Source organism: Euleptes europaea, chromosome 2, assembly GCF_029931775.1.
Source record: "Euleptes europaea isolate rEulEur1 chromosome 2, rEulEur1.hap1, whole genome shotgun sequence".
Taxonomy (NCBI): domain Eukaryota; kingdom Metazoa; phylum Chordata; class Lepidosauria; order Squamata; family Sphaerodactylidae; genus Euleptes; species Euleptes europaea.
In genome coordinates this window covers 57,268,064-57,285,466 of record NC_079313.1, presented here as the reverse complement: position 1 = coordinate 57,285,466, position 17,403 = coordinate 57,268,064, and the positions used below count along the sequence as shown (strand labels likewise).

The 17,403-nt window shown below is 43.7% G+C and overlaps 1 protein-coding gene across 2 annotated transcripts in view; it reads left to right on the top strand.

The window, feature by feature from the left end:
* The window catches only part of MIGA1 (mitoguardin 1), a 52,081-nt gene that overhangs the window by 18,519 nt on the left and 16,159 nt on the right, over window positions 1-17,403 (top strand). For both annotated transcript variants that reach the window (XM_056845612.1, XM_056845611.1), the window contains one exon: window positions 12,445-12,545. In XM_056845612.1, the coding sequence (XP_056701590.1) occupies window positions 12,445-12,545 (101 nt within the window). The remainder of the gene's footprint in view (window positions 1-12,444; window positions 12,546-17,403) is intronic.

Below are 17,403 nucleotides of genomic sequence, written 5' to 3'. Positions count from 1 at the left end.
TCCTCAGCAATCAAGTTGGGAGAGCCACATTCTCTTTCTAGAGAAACATGGAAGCATTTTGTCACATAGCTGCTCTATGGATCTGGAGTGTCAATTCTTATTCCCATGTGGGTGTTGGTTCTCTTTCATTTTCATTTCCATTGTGAACCGAAAGAAGCACCTCTTTGTGAAAATTGTGTCAAGAAAGAATTGCCTCTCTTCGTATTGCAAGTTGGGGTACCTCCGCACCCATCTCTGGGATGGCCTTGCCATCAAAGTCTCTAGCACCTCCAGGGCTTGGGTAGTACTTTCCTGTTCCCAATGGAAGTATTTAAGTTAAAGATCAACTACTTGTGCACTTTTCAAGATAACCTAACAGTATAAGCACACCCAGAAGTGATATTAAATTTTTCTGGAAATGGTTTACAGCTTGCAGCTTGAGGCAAAGAATTGGTTCCTCTCACCGAAGTCCTTTGGACCCTGCCCCCCAACATTCCTTACAGAGGTGAAGGGGGATTTGGAGCTTCTAAAACACACACAAGCAGAGTTCTTTTACAAAGATTCTTCACAGTGTTTGAGAGGGTGGTAGAACAAAAGCTGGGGATGGGGGAGAGATTGAGTTTTGAGAGGGCACCTCATAGGGAGTCCTCAGAGACCAACTTTTTTCTCCCTCCTGAGATCTTTATGCAAACCTTAAGATCACTCCCCTTGCCATCAAATGGCAAATGAGGAGATAAAATGTTTCTGCTTTTAATTACAGGGAGAAGGCTGGAGGGATAACATGTCTTTTTATCTTTCTGATTACAATTATTAATAGCTAAGCCCATGATGGGACTTTGTGCAAGTGCCAGAGAGGGTGAGAAAGAACTGTATTTATCAACTTGAGAATGTTCTAGCTAGTGTTTAAAGTAGTTTCTGATGTAGCAAAATTAGAACTTAAATTGGCCCCAACCATTTTAGTCACTTTTGAATGTCATGAGGCCATTTGAAACTTTTAAGTGAGTAATCACAGTGTCACTATAAACAAAGTTTATTAATGCTTGAGATTCATTTGGGTGCCCAATTCAAACCATATGGTTAGTCCTAAAGGCATGGGCTCCAGTCATGCTTAAAGTCAGTCACATGCTTCAAGATAAGTTGATGAGTGGAGGCTTGGAAGATGACACTTCTGCCTCTCTCAGCATATTCACATGGAACGAGTTGTAACATCCTGTGAATGCTTTTCTTTGTAGGCGGGGGAAAAATCCCATAAGTTTAATTTAATGCCACCCTCCCTTCTTTTTCTTTATTTTGCAGAAGGGCTGTTTTTCCATCAAATGAATTTTGCTTCTAAAGTGTTTATCTGCTGTCAAACTGAATTGACCTGAGCAAAGCAGTAATTATATTTCTAACACTGTATATGGATTTTCTTGTATGCCTTTTGATTTATTTTATCAAATTTGATTATATTGTGTTAAAAATCCTTTGGAAACCGTTCTTGCAGCTTGACGTTTGTGAAATATGACAGAGGCCTATTCTGTCATAACCAGATGGCATGGTTTTCCTTCTGGGTCAGAAGATGGAGGTTTTCCATCTCCCATCTGTGTTTTTGACTGGGGGAGGGATGGGCCCTTATACTACAAATTTTCCCCTCACTGCTTCAGCCTGTTTTTATTGTCTTCGTTTTCTGCCTTCCCTAGCTTCTGCATATATCAAAGGGCTAGTGATATTTATTTGTTTTAAAACCTATATCATTGTAACAACCAGTGTATTTCAGCATTTTAAACTAAATATGCAGCAAATGAGCATTTTCAGTTGCTCTAACTCAAATTTGATGTAACAGAGTAGAGGACTTAAAGTTTACAACGTTGCCCAATTCAGTCAAATGATCACCAAAACAAGGCATTGCAGCAGACTGGGCAAACTTTGAATTTGACCCCTGATCTACAATATTCAGATCTAACAATCCTGAGTTTTATAGAGCATTGTATCAAAACTGGTCGAAAGTAAAAAAAAGTCTATGTCTGGTGATTCAAGTCTTGCAAACGGTTGCATATCTGCTTTAAGGAACTGCTGAAATTTGGTAAGATATAGCCATGGATATAGACAGAAAGGTGCTCGTTGTACATTAATTGAACAATGTGACTTAGGTCTTCTACTTTTACCCCATAATAGCAGCTCATTGTGTCCAATCACAAGCTTCTTTCAGAGCCCTGGGAAACTTGAAATGTCCTCTGTAATGAGGAGTTTTGGAGCTTCTGGGATTAAAGCCTTGGTGGAAGCATGGTTGGGCTTTGCTTTCTTGTGATCACTAGCTGCTTCTTGAGCATTTATATATAATACCCCTTTAAATGCTATTAAGTCTCATAGGTCCCTCTGTTGACTTCCTAGCATAATAACTGTCTGTAGGCTTTGAGATTTTAAAGTTAGGTAAGGGAGTGAGGTCATGTTAAGATGCCAGTAAAACATCTGGCAGTCATGTGTTACTGAATCCCTAATGGGCAACCCAGGTTTTGAAATATGCAGCATTGGCCTCCAAAGCTTGTGTTGCTAGAGTTTTCAGACAGATCTGATTCACTGGGTTTTTTTAAAAATGTAATTGGTCCAAAGGAAATAAGGATGTAATTATTGTGAAAATTAGCTCAGTTGATCCTAAATGTTGTGTAGCCATCTGTTAGGCTTAAAAACCAGCTTTGAATGTATATGCTGAATTCTATTTGAGCTTATTAGGTTTCAAGATAAAAGAGAGAGTCAACAATCAGTTTTTTCCTTAGATAAGTTCCTGCTTTTTGGTGTACAACTAAAAGTGATGGTCTTTGTTCAAAGAGGAACTATTGCTAACTGATGTCAAAAAGGCAGATACACAGCAAGGGTCTCCCTTATGACTGGCGTGCAGCTGTGACAGGCTGAGAGATGAGCAGTGGAAAATGGGGGAGGAGTTTCTCCAGTTACCTTTCCCACCCCACTCACATGGAAAAGGCCCATATTGACAGGATGGGTGGGACTTGAAACATTTTAACCTTGGTCTCTGACCTTGGCTTTCACCAGTTTGTTCCCAGTCTCCCTTACAGTATACATTGTCTAGCACTTCCCCACAACTCATCTAGCTTTCTGCTTGCTTCAGCAGCTGCTGCACTAATTTTTAACACATATTGACTTTTCCTTTTGTGGAATGTTCATGAACATTCTATGAGTTCACAAACAGCTGGAGGGAACAGCTGTGAACAGGAAGAAGAACCTTTTTTCCTGTGTCTTTAAAACAACAACCACGTTATTTAGGCTTCACAGCCTATAAGAAATATACCTAGAAAAACATTTAAGAATTAAAAACAGCAGCAAAAAATTTAACCGTTTCAACCACACAGGTTTTACACAAGCCATTCAGAAACAATATTAATTTGCGGGTATCAGAAGTGGCTGAATATGTTGGCAACCACTTTGCAAGAAATTTCTCCCTGGTAAAAGTGTGTTTGGAACAATAAAAGAAAACATGCATTAACGAACTAATCACAAAAACATTGTTCTGAAGGAATCCCAGCAAGACGCCCCTTCATCTGTACTGTGGGTAGTGAATTACAGCATGTAAGCGTATATGACCATTTTAATTTTGCCATTGTCAGCATATAAAGATAGGATGGGAATTCAAATTCGTCGAAGTATTTGATTCCCAGATGGAGCAGGGAGCATTGCCATGGCTGTTACCACACTAGGTGTTCCCAGCGATGTATTAAGAGTTTTGGAAATGTTATAAAAAATACTGTTCACACTTTGTTTGGCCTTTTTAGCTGTGAAGACTTCTTCCAACCATCTTTTAGCCGTAGTATCCAAAAACCCTTTTAAAGCAGTGTTTTTTATAAAATTTTCAAACTCTTGATACATTGCTGGGAATCCCTAGTGCGGTAATAGCCCATCTGGCATCTTGAAGGAATAGGTTCCAGTCTTGTTTTAAAAGCTTATTAATAATTAACTCTCTTTCCTGCTCTACCAAAGAGGTTGAACACCCTGAAGGAGCCAGTTGTCCAATTTTGAAATCTATGGTTTTATTCCCCCCACGCCCAACAGTGGTCTTTAGCTGCCAATTGAGGAAGCGCTGGAAGGTTCTCAGCATTAAGTAGCCTGTATTTAAAAATGATTATGGTTTTTCAAATCAAAGTGGAATTTTTTGGAAGACCCAGTTCCAAGCACATATTGCTACACATGGAGACCAAATTTGTAATAAGTATAAATCTCTCTCTCTTGTTTTTATGTTGCAAGTTTATCTGCAAATAGAAAGTAGTAAAGGGAATTCTTAATGGGACTAGACTAAACAAATTAGTTCAGTTATTTACTTCATAACTTGTCTTTCTGCCTGAAGTGAATGAAGTGCTTGTTTATTCAAGTGCTAATCTGGCAGTAACATTGTTAGAATGAGTGTATTTTGTCCCCCCCACACACACACGTCTGTAGTTAAGACACATGTTAGAAAATAAAATGAAAGTTATTTAAAATAAAGTGTTCGTTATGCTGCCTGAACTAGATGACATATTGGACCACAGTAAATTAATGGAGTACCTGGGGATAATCCTAAACAGAGTTACACTTTTTAAACCCCTGTTCTATCACTCCACTGAACAAAGTTTAAAACCTTCCCCCAGCCAAAGGAACTTTTCTCTAAAATAAGCAGCTCTTCCATTGGTGGAAGGCTTCTTGGGCTAGACAGCTTGCAGGGTGGTTGGATCCACTCCATTGACTTTAATGGACTTAGAAGGTATAACTGCACTGAGGATTGCTCTGTAAACTACATGTCTACTTTCTTCCACCATGCAACAGATTTTGCTGTTGCCTTTAAAGTAACCTGTATTTTTAAAAGTAGGTTGTGATGATAGAAGATAGAGAGATGATAAAAGAGAGAGCAAGCTTAACATCTGGAAAGACACAATAGACAGTTGTAAACTAGGGATCGTTGCTGATCTTCAAGGGGTTGCAAACTTAATGGATACAAGGAGGTCACAAGTGGTTGTCTTAGCTATGAGGGCAATGGGGCAGCTGCTCTGGAACCCACGTAAGCTGCTCTGTCAGCCAGTAGGAGAAAGATAAATTTAAAATTGCCATTGGAACAGTGGCATTACATCACTTTTAGGGTTTTATCATAGACTTTCGGGCTATTCCTAGAGCAGAGTGTTATCACTTCCAGGTTTTCCTTGGAAGTGACTTAATGCCATCATGCCCCCCCCCCCGACTCCCACTAGTTGCCAGCTCCATGCTATGGGGGCGGTCCTGCCACTACCCTCTCTGCTGCAGCCATGACTCAAGAGGCAATGGCCAGAGACAGAGGCTGGGGACCCACTGACCACGATAGCAAATTGAGAGGTGAGGGATAGAGACTGGTTCCCCCCTTGACTGGCTTGCAGCTGCCCCACTCCTGGCATGTGGCAACTGAGTTGGTTTTCAACTGGAAGTTTCTAACAGCCAATGTTGAATTCTCAGGGGTTTTTTCCCCTTTTCAAACCTTCTGTCATGACTGGGACAACTCATCATTATGCAGCTGTCCATCACAGTGTGTTTCAATCAAATGCTATGCAGGATTGTATTTTTGTTTCTTAGTCTTCAGGACTTTAGAAGAAGGAACATAGCAAAATAAAACAAGTGTTCCCACTCCTCCCTATTTTTGTCATGAAGTGCCATTTTTCTATGCATCATCCATATGAAATTTACTTGTTCTACTGCCTCTTATCAGATACACTTTTATTTACAGGAAAAGAAAATACAAATTACTAGGTCTTAATTTTCCTCTCTCATTGTGTATCTTCCTTCAAGTTTCATCAAGTAGACTATGATTTGTTTTCAAAAAATTAAAATTATTGTTACTGAGTCTCATTGAATCAGAGCAATGAAGCTGGTGATACTTAAAGCTGTCCTTCATTGTTGTGTGTATTTTAGTTTGTTTTCAGTCAGTTGGAACAGGTAAGTAACATGGTTTGTGTACACCGGGACAGAGACAGTTGGAGCCAAAATGTACATGAACATAGAAAGATAGTGGATTCCCACTCCATTTTTCATGGTCAACCCCTTCAGGGAGCCCCAACACTTCACTTTGGTCCAGGAGATGGCAGACAGTGGGTGACAATAGCTTTCAGCTTAGTCTGGAGAAGACTGGGAATGACCTGGCACAGTGCCCAGTGAGATGCTGTGCTAAAGAGCAGGCTGGCTGTTGGGAACAGGTGCGTTGGAAACAGTGATCTGCCTGGCTGTCTTGATTTCAGTAAAGATTATGAAGAGAAGATAGAACTGTTTGTTCAAATGTTTTAGAGGTGCTTTTCCGTAGGAGGTGATGCTATCCTTGAATGGTGTGCAAGTAGCAGAAGGGTTTCTTTAAATAAGAATACTTCCTAAGAATTCTCTTGTGTTGGGTATGACAGTGTGTTGGGTATGTTCTTTAATATCTCTGCCAACCATAAATGATGGGACCAACTGTGGAAGTTAGGGAGGAGAGAATCATCCTAATAAATGCACTGGGCCTATGACACAAAGTTTGTGTTTTAAAAGGAGAATTGAATGGAAATTGAGTTCAGTGAAATAAGGTGTACTTTTAATAGAAATAAAAGCAAGGAAGATCTTGGTATGACATCTGATAAGGATGTCTTGGCTAGACTTCTTTTGTAGCTAATTTTACATCAGTTGCAGGAACATAACCTTAATCTTGTTTGTTTTAATGAATTAATTGGTCAGCTCTTCAGGGATGCCTGCAAGGATAATTTTTAGTCCTCAGAAACCATTATTTGAAGTATGCAGTTTACTACTTGTATAAATGAACAGAAAGCTGTTAGTTGGCAATAGTACTTGGGGAGAAATAAAGCACCTTCCTTTTGACACTTGCTCCTGTAGTCACTTTTTCTCATATTCTAGAGTTTCTTTTTGTAAGCTGCTGTTCTGTTTTTCAATAATTACTGATATTTATTTAGCAATTAGATATATGGTATGTTAAAGATATGTTCAGTGGCATTCTCCCTATTGAAATGGAAATCATTCTTTTTTTATTATTTTACAATTGTCCTAAATAGGCTTCTTTCTAATGATTCTGCTCCAAAAAATCTACCACCAGAGTAGAAGAAGGTACAGAACTATAGCTTCTAAAATACATATGCTGAAAGCATAAATTGTCTTAAATAGGCTTCTTTCTAATGATTCTGCTCCAGAAAATCTACCACCAGAATAGAAGAAGGTAAAGAACTATAGCTTCTAAAATATGTAAGCTGAAAGCATATGAAGTAACTAGCATTTCATGCTATAAGGCCCTAAACTGCTTGAGACTGGCAGCCGGGTGGATCAAGCATCTGTGCATTCCTAGGGTTTTCATTGTGCTGGTGTCTCCTATCTAAAGCTGTCCTAAACATTTGTATCATATATATTTTGTGTCTGTGTCTAGAAAGGTATTAAATTATTCTTTAATGAATAGTTTGTTGCACAGCACTTGTCACTGTGAGTCTGACTAAAAGTTGTGTTGTAAACTGGAGTTTATCGTCATAGATGTTTTAAAAAGTTAGTCTTGACTTTCTTACCCCCTAATTGAATTGGTCTCTGATTTGAACTGTGCCAAAACTTGCCTTAAGTTTAGGCAGCTAGTTTCTATAACCTTCATGAATTTTTCTAAATGACAAATTTAGGTTGGCTTGCAATTTATTTTAAAAAAATTAGATCAAAATATTCAAAAGTACATCTGCTACACAAAATAAATAACAGAAACAAGAATATACTTTATAGTCTGCCTTTCTCACTTGGCTCAAGGCAGATTACACAGAGTGAGTCAATACGATCAACAAGATGGGACATTCAGTAAACAATGAAATAGGATTTGGGTTGTAGATCCAACCAATTTGTTCACTCTTAGCCATTTTACCACAACTGCCAGGCAGTGGTTTCGTACCTTTATTACAACACCAGGAGTTTAAGCATATAAACTAAAACTGAGTATATAGTTTTTCTTCCGCTGATTTGTACAGTCCTTTCTTGAAGGTACCCCACACATCAAAACTTGGAAGGTTGTACCATTTCTCTGTCACCATGTGTGGTCATGCTCATGTATTTTCTAGGAATGTGCTTGTGTAAATGCAATCTAAAATGGCCCTAGAACATGAATATGGAGAAACTACCTATCCTTCACAGCTTTTCACTTTCTTTCCTTAAAGCTGTGGTCTTAGATTATTACACTAGCAAAAGCACACACTAATATTCCCAAGAGTGATACCATTAAATGCTTCCCAGGAGCCAATAATCCTAAAACACAAATTCAAAACAGTGATCCACATGTAGCCTTTTGATTAGGTGATACAGTGCTACTGTAATCATTTAACAGGATAAAGGAATATACATAGGGTTGCCAGCTCCGGGTTGGGAAATACCAGGAGATTTTGGAGGTGGAGCCTGAGGAGGGCGGGGTTTGGAGAGGGGAGGGACTTCAGTGCCATAGAGACCAATTGTCAAAGCAGCCATTTTCTCTAGGGAAGTTGATCTTTGTCACCTGGAAATCAGTTGTAATAGCAAGAGATCTCTAGCCACCACCTGGAGGTTGGCAACCCTAAATATACAGATGGAATTAAAATAAGCAATGAGATTTATCAAGGAGATAGTACTTTGTTGGCCCCAGGTGTGTACAGTGTTTTCTGAGGGAAAAGAAACATGCTAATAGAAACAGATAAGATTTTTGTGCAAAAGGTAGACTGATATAATTACCATAGATTCCTAATTGTAGTTGGTGATGGCCCTGAGAACCTCACCTCCTGGGAGGCCCCATTTTGGTCATGGCTTGCTCCCCCTTTTCCTGTACATATGTACACCTCAGTGTGGGTCAAGAAATGATAGAGGGAGCCTGAATTAAAATGAAATCAGATGGCTGGCAGGCAGTCATGCTAAGGTGGAAAGGAATGCAGGGCAGCTCCTCTGTCAGTCATGCAAATATCCACCCAGAGAGGGGTTCAGTCGAGGGCTATTTTCCCCAAGTGCCTTGGAGCTTCTTCCCAGATAATTTGTTCCTAACTAGTGACCTAGATCTCCAAAACAATAAGCAACAGGCCAATTCCAGCAATTTACTCCATATTTCAATGACTTGGCAGGAACATTCCTGCCCTTCCCCAATCATGACAAGTACCCAGCCATATCTAACTTCCAAATCTCCCCAAGGGAACACTTAAGACACTCCCCATGCAAAAGGAGAAAACTCCCCTCTATCGGATTCCCCCCCCCCACGCTGGCTCATTTTCAAAAGATGACATTTTTATTATTCCCACATTTGGATACCAACATCTATCCCCTCCATAGTTTCAGCAAAGGGGTATAAAGAGTTACCCCCCAACTTTACTTTTTATAGCCAGTTTGGAGCTCCTCCTGTTACCCTAGCCTCTTGGTTGGCCCCTTCCTATGTTGTTTCACAAACCTGTCTCCCCATTTCCTTCCCCTGTCTGGTCAATTTCCGCTCCCAACGCTGTCTCTTTGCCCCCCTTTTAGTTTTCCCCAGTAGGTAGGCAGTTTTGCTAGGGAAAAGAGTTGGGTTTCATTTACTTGATGCTTTTCCTTTTGTACTTTTATTTATTTATTTGGCTATACCATATTGCTTAGATCAATGTGGCTTTTAAATAAAAAGCCCTTCTGTTTAAGAGTCTTTTTCCCTGCTTTGTTTTTCCTGAGTGTTAATCTGAATCTGGACCTCAGTATACACAGGCTAAGAGCCCAAGAATATTAAAGTACCCAAAATGCACATGTTAGCATGGAGCAGCCTTTGGACGTTATGGCCCTGACACGTGTAAACCAATTTGGTCAATCGTGGATCATCTGAGTGTCATTTTTGGGGTGAGGCATTGTCTCAGCCTTTTTGCCTCAGTCTCTATCTTGAGACTGCTTCTGGCTAGTGTGACTGTGGTTCCTTTAATCACTTCAATCTGTGACTCCTGTCCTCAGTACATCAGAGGTTTCTTACACCTCCCTGCTTCAGGTTCAGTGTACAGCTGGAAGGCCTCAACACCATTGGGCCCCTGTCTTTTAGCTTGCTTAATTAAAATGTTAATGTAATCATGTTAGACTACAAGAATTCAGCAACATAAAATGGGAGTCCAGTGACAGTTTAAAGGCTAACATAATTTATTCTAGTTTGTCATGAGTAGATGCCATGCCACTGACAATTCGGTCACAACAGAACACTGGTGATAGGCTTGCTTGGAGGAGCCAGGGTTGGTTTGAGGTTCCTGTCCTTTTTAAGGAGAGGAAGGAAGGTGACAAATCATAATAGCTGCCTTGAGTTCCACAAGGGAGAAAGACAGCTAATAATTTTAAAATGATAAATAGATAAATATATGCATTAGTGATTACATTTTACTGTTAATGTCCTTTTTGTGACTTAGGCACTCACTTAATTTAATATAATGTAAGATGAATAAATTGCCCCAAACCTTTGGGCCTTCATTCATGTCAATTTGTCCTGATTCCTGTTTCTTTTTATTCCTGTTTCTTTGTTGTTACCTTGATTTCTGTGTGATGAGTAGTCTGTGAGGAAAGACACAGGGACTGTGAGGTTTATCTTGCCTGTGGCTATTCAGGTGAGCTACATGGTACAGAAAGGGAGCCTGAGGAAACTGGGATCCTTCTTGAACAAAGCTCATGGAGGACGGAAAGCCAAAATGCCCCCCCCCCCCTTTAAATTAAGTTAGTTTAAGGCCTTGGTAGGGAAAACTAGGCTTACCATCCTTGCAGTCTGAAGGTGTGGCAAAGTAGTGTTGCCAACCCTGCTCCAGCAACTGCTGGGAGATTTTTGGGGTCGTGCCTCTGGAGTTTGGGGTGACATCTCTGGGCCTCTGTAGGAATTTTTTTTCCAATCTCTATGGTCTTTACAATAGAGACTGGGGAAATTCTTAGAGTGCCACCTGGAAGTGACTTTGCTTCTGGGTTGAGGAGTTGCTGGCTATGACATCACATCCAGGTGACACTTTGTAGTCTTTATGGTAGAGATTGGGGGAATCCCTAGAGCATCATATCCAGTGCTGTCACTCCCATTTTTCCTCCCACTGCTAAAATTAGCAAGGGTAGGGGGCTGAGGGCAGGGGCCAGAGATTGACTGCTGCCACCAGGCATATGGCAATCCTATGGAAAAGTGAATAATTCTGGCAAAAAATATATATACCGGATTTTGAGACAAGAATTGAATCTGTTTGTAAAACAAAGCCATGTATTATAATGTTGGGGGGATCCTTAGGAATGGTGTAGGATTAATCTCAACAGGTTCCAGCAGTGGAAGACAGCAAAGATATCTTCTGTAGACTCCAATGCATTAGCAGTTAGTTAGACGTAAGCCATGAAATCTCAAGGAATAATTTTACATTTTGTTTTATAATTATATGAAATGTACCTCATTGGAATGTGATGTATTCTTAAGCATTCAGCTAAAGTTCATACCATTACTTGTAAAGAACTTAAGTGTTTCAGATGTCTTTTTGCAATCAATTTAGGTCTAGTCCAATTTCCAAAATGAGTAATGAATTAATATATTTATTTTAACAAGTTTACTGTCTGAGTTTCATGTTAATATTATTACTGTAAACTGCCTAAAAGATGTTTCCCCCCCCAGAGGTTTTGTATTTTGTTTCAGTAAAATTTGGAATTATTTTAAATGTTGGGCTAAAATTAAGATTATTGGGGAAATAATTTTAAAATTTAATTCATCTTGTAATTTTAAAAATATGAGTTGAATACAATGGTACTCATCTGTTAGCAGAAGGGCACTTCCCTGTGGCAGAGTAGGGGGCGTGGTTTTTACCATCTCCCCCTCCCCCGCGGCTGCCCTACACATTTGGATGGATTCTGTCGAACAGATCTGTGTCTACAGGGGGATGACTTTCACCAATTCTTCCCTCATGCAGTTCCTGGGGGTTCCCTGTCCCCCAGGAACAGGATTTTGATGGGCATTCTGGGCTGTGGCAAGAAAGTTGTTCTCCACATCTGGTAATCCTACAGCCCACAGTAAGTTTTGATGGGATCCAAGTTTTGTTCTGCAAGGTTGCTAATAGGCTAGCTTATTTTTGAAATGTCATTGGGGGAATGATCACCTGGAATACAGTATGTCATAACCTGATCTGAGCCCTTGGGCCAGGACAGGAAAGAATTCATTAAGATCCAGTGTGGTGTAGTGGTTAGAATGTTGGACCAGGATCTGGGAGCCCCAAGTTCAAACCACCACTCTGCAATGGAAGCTTGCTGGGTAACCTTGGGCCAGTCTCTCTGTCTCTCTGTCTGTGTGACCCCTCTCCCCCCCAATTTACCTCACAGGGTTGTTAAGATAAAATGGAGTAGGGAAGAACGATGCTGCAAGCCACTTTAGGTCTCCTTTGGGGAGAAAAACAGCTTTTCTTCTTCTTCTTCATCAATCAATAAATAAATAAATAAATGCAACTCATTCATTAACAATAACTGGGATGATATAGAATACACAAAAGATGTTGTAATGAACTTTTTCTTCCTTTTAAGATAAAGGCACAGATATCACTGTGAAGGATAATACAGATGAATTCAGTCTGCGGGATACATTAAGCATTGCCTCTACAGATTCGTTCGTTTCAGCTGCAGAGGTATGTTGAAACAGTGCTTGCTGTTTTGTTCCTTAGCTGCCATACCTTTGAGGACTTGAATTTTCTTTAACTCAGTGGTCTCTACTGGACAGGAATAACTTTTCATAGAACAGGATATTCTCAAAAAATGCATGCAAGTTTACAAAGTATGTGGTTTGGCTGTGGCTTTCTAATTTATTTACATTATTTATAGTCCACTTTTCTCACAGGGACTCAAGACAGATTACACAGAGTGAGTCAATACAACAGGATGGGACATTCAATAAACAATGAAATACCATTTGGGTTGTAGAATAAACCAGAAATCTTGAAAAAACAGAACCGAAGCAAAGCATAAGTGTTAACATGACACATTCAATGATGCAAAATTATATAGTAACATCCAAATTACGGCAAAATATATGCAGCAGTATAGACCACAGTCCCTAATAATTTCTCCAAGTGACTTTGTGAATCATTTTGTATGGTGCTACCATATTGCCTGCGTGGAAAAGCAAAAATTCAGTTTTGCATAGTTTGGGGAAAGCCAGGAGAGTGGGAGCCTTCCTGACCTCCTTGAGTAGGCCATTCCACAAAATGGGGGCCACAACCGAGAAGGCACATGTACAGGCAGTTGTTGATTTTGCCCATTTGCAGGTTAGCACCAGCAGAAGTCCATGGGGAGAGACGGTCTCGCAATAGTGGACGGATAACTGTCTCTTTGAGTGGTCGAGGGAAGGTGCCCTGAGTTAGTGACTGATTTATAGTAGATACTAAGGATTCATTGATGTGGTCATTACATGATTTTAGAAGCCAGGATGGGCAAGGATCCAGGGCACAAGTAGTGGCTTTCACAGATCCCAGGAACTTGTCAACATCCATCATGGAAACTGGGTGTACACATATATGTATTTTCATGTATGTAGTGTCTGTGCATCAGAGAAATCTCATGTGTGATGCTAAATCTGTTTTCCAGGTAATCATGATTGATAAATTATGATAAACTGAATGATAAATTATGATAGTTTTCATAATCTTCATAATCATTACTTTGTAGTGAATTGAATGAAGCCCATGGTGTTTGTGAGGGCCATCTGGTTTTGGCTCCTATCTGTTTCTATCTCCCCCTCTTTGAACTCGTACAAGCAGTTCGCACCTCTGTGTATCTTCCTGAGTCCCCCGCCTCGTCCTTCTTGCCCAGGTGCCACCTCTCCTCCCCTGCTGTGCCTTCTGCCTTCACTCCCTCGGGCTGATTCCGGCCTTGAAATGCAGATAGCCCTCACTGTCTCTCTAGGACTGTTTGATGTTTTATGCTGCACCGGTTTGCCTTGTAACCTCCCATGTCTCCCATGCGTGTGAACCTTCATGCCCTGTAGTAGATAAATACTGTAACCCCGATAAGCTAGTCACTCGCAACTTTGAATCCATGAGCCTGTCTTCTCTATTTGAAGCCTTCAATAAATCTTTTGTTTCTGCATTCAAGTCTGAGCAATTGATTTGGCGAAGTTTGCCCAACTAGCTGGGGACTCTCACATTAAGTTGCGAGTCTGTGCCTCTTCGTTCTGCACCTGTACCCTACGGGACAGCTATGTCAGCCGACGAGGAAAAAACGACCCCTCCGGCCTCGCCGGATGGAAGCGGTGCCCCGGACAAGCCGGCCCCGAAAGACAAACCGGACCAGAAGGTGCCAGGGGCGCCCCGACCGGGCCCAGGACCGGGCACGCGTCCCAAGACCACCTTTAACACTTGGCTGGATTCGCCGAAAGGTTGGTCGCTTTCCCGGACTGAGGCAAAGCACCGCCGCTTGGCCTTAACGGGTACGGGGTTCGAGGACGACCCCGCTCGTCGGGACGCTCTGATGGATGAGGAGCGGAGACAGTGGCAGGAGGAGCGCCAGGCGATGGTGGAGCGCATAGATGCCATGCAGCTTGTGATGGAGGAGATGGCCGCTGCCATGGACGCGCTGAAGGTACAGCCCCCGCCGGGTAACCCTCCGGATGGGACACCGGCGGCTCCCCCCGCGCCTCCTCCCAGCACCCCGGCCCGCCGGGACTTGAAAATCACGTATGATGGGTCGGGGGACCAGTTGACCTTTTTCATGGTCCAAGTGGACATTTTCATGCGGGAGCAGGGCAGGACCTTTACCTCCGAGGAGTCCCAGGTCCAGTATGTGGCCTCCCTCCTGCAAGGCGAAGCGGCCGTGTGGATGGTGTTACAGTACGAGCTCCGCTCCCCTGTGCTACGGAGTTTGGATGACTTTATGATCGCACTCCGTAACCGGTTCGAGGACCCGAACCTGGGGGAGCGGGCCAAAGCCGCTCTGATGCAACTACGCCAAGGGGCCAAGTCAGTGGCGCAGTATGCGAGCGAGTTCCAGTCTCTGTCGAGTCGGATTCTGGACTGGAGTGAGGCTACCCGGGTGCAGTTGTTCAGGGAGGGCCTAAACCCGGACCTGCAGCATTGGGCCTTTATGCAAGGCAACCCCCCTGACGTTGAGGGTTGGGTGCGCCACGCTGCCGACATCGAAAATCGGAAGCAGCTCCTGAACCTGTCCAAGCAACGTTCCGGCCGCGACTTCAAACCGAGAGGAGACAAGGCAGGTGGGATCCGGGACCCTCGCACCCCAGGCGGCAGCGGCCCCACGCCAGCGGAGCGCCGCAAGCGCTTCGAGGCAGGGGTGTGCCTGGTCTGTGGAGGAAAGGGTCACTTCGCCTCCCAATGCCCATCCCGCTCCGGACGCCCGGCTTCCATTCGCCCCGTCCCGAGCGAACCAGAGAAAGCCCCCGCAGAGGGTCAGCCGCGACGCCGAAGCAACGCTCCAGGACGTCGGAGCACCCCCTCGGCACTGCACGCGCACGCCCTGGATGAGATCGTCAGTTCGACCGGTCCATCGGGACCCCGGATTGCCAGTGCAACCTCTGACTCCGCCGAGTCACGGATTACAAATACCACGTCCCCCTCGTCCAGCGAGGAGGAAGAGTGGGATGTGCCGGCAAAAAACGCCGTCGGTCTGCTGTAAGGGGGGCTCCTCAGCAGACCGCACCGACCCTCGTGCAAGGAGCTCCACCGATGGTAAGCGCCCAGGAAGATAATGTTTATATTCGGGTTCACCTCTCACTACCCACGGGGGGCCCAGTGTTAGAATTCCCCGCGCTCGTGGACTCGGGGTGCGCCCGCACATTGATTAGCGAGGAGGCGGCCCGGAAATTACAGGTCCGCCGCAAGCGCCTCCCGGGTCCCCTTCGCTTCTCCCAGATGGACGGGAGTGACTTTAAAAAGGGGCCTGTCACTCACCGGACTACCGCGATAGACATGACTGTAGGGGAGCATTGGGAACGGCTGTACTTTACCATTGCTCCCATAGTTGCCCCTGTAGTACTGGGAATGAACTGGCTACGGGGCCACAACCCTTCCATTGATTGGGTCAAGCGGACCCTTACCTTCCCTGAGGATCCCTGCGCCATGCATGACAGGGACCGCATGTCCGGGACCCTGGCAGCCGCCCTAGTGGGTTCCCCAGGACCCGTTTCCAATACCCCCAACCTACCCTCGGAATACTCCCAATATTCGGATGTGTTTGATGTGCGGGAGTGTGACGAATTGCCACCACACCGGGAGACCGACTGTGCGATTGAAATAGTTGGGGACGGCAAGTTATCCAAGGGAAAGGTGTACCCCATGAGCCCCAGTGAAAAGACAGTGTTGCGAGACTATTTGGACACTAACTTGGCGAGGGGCTTCATCCGCCCCTCCAAAGCTCCGTACTCCGCCCCCGCCTTTTTTTGTCAAAAAGAAAACGGGAGACCTGAGACTGTGTATTGATTTTCGGAGGCTCAACGCTGTCACGCAGTCTAACGCTTACCCCCTCCCTCTCATTCCAGACCTACTGGCACAATTGAAGGAGGGCCGGATTTTCACCAAACTGGATTTAGTGGAAGCCTACCACCGCATTCGCATAAAAGAGGGGGACGAACCAAAAACGGCCTTTTCGAGCTGTTTTGGCATGTTTGAGTATTTAGTCATGCCGTTCGGACTTTCTGGGGCTCCGAGTGTGTTCATGCAGTTAATCAACGAAGTGTTACATGATTTGTTGTTTCGGGGGGGGGGGTGGTATTTCTGGATGATATACTCATTTATTCTGAAACCATGGAAGAGCATGTCCGGCTGGTGCGGGAGGTCCTCCAGCGGTTACGGGACCACAAGTTATATGCCAAAGTGTCTAAGTGTGAATTCCACCAGCCTTCCATTACCTTTCTAGGCTATGTAATCTCTCACCAGGGGTTGGAAATGGATCCCGGAAAGGTTCAGGCGGTGCGTGATTGGGAACCCCCTACTACGCGCAAACAACTGCAGCAGTTCCTGGGGTTCGCCAACTTTTACCGCAATTTCATTCCCAACTTTGCGCAAGTGGCTCTTCCTCTCACTTCCCTTCTGCGCACTAAGGGAAAAGGTGCCAATGCCGCCTTGCCTTCGGCCCGACTGCAGTGGTCCCCTCCCTGCCAACAGGCGTTTGAGGACTTGAAGCTACTCTTCTCGTCCGAACCGGTCCTGGCCCACCCGGACTGCACCAAACCGTTTGTGGTCCAGGTGGACGCCTCCGATGTAGCTATGGGAGGGGCCCTCCTGCAGCGGGACGAAAATGGCGCTTTAAAGCCATGCGCCTATTTCTCCAAGAAGTTTACCCAGTCCGAAATCAATTGGGCCATCTGGGAGAAAGAGGCCGCGGCAGTTAAGCACGCCCTCACTGTGTGGAGGCATTTTCTGGAGGGGGCAGAATTCCCGTTTGAAGTGTGTACCGATCACAAAAATCTGGAGGCTCTCAAAGGAGCTAGAAAACTCAACGCCAAGCAAATACGTTGGGCCCAATTCTTTGCCAAAT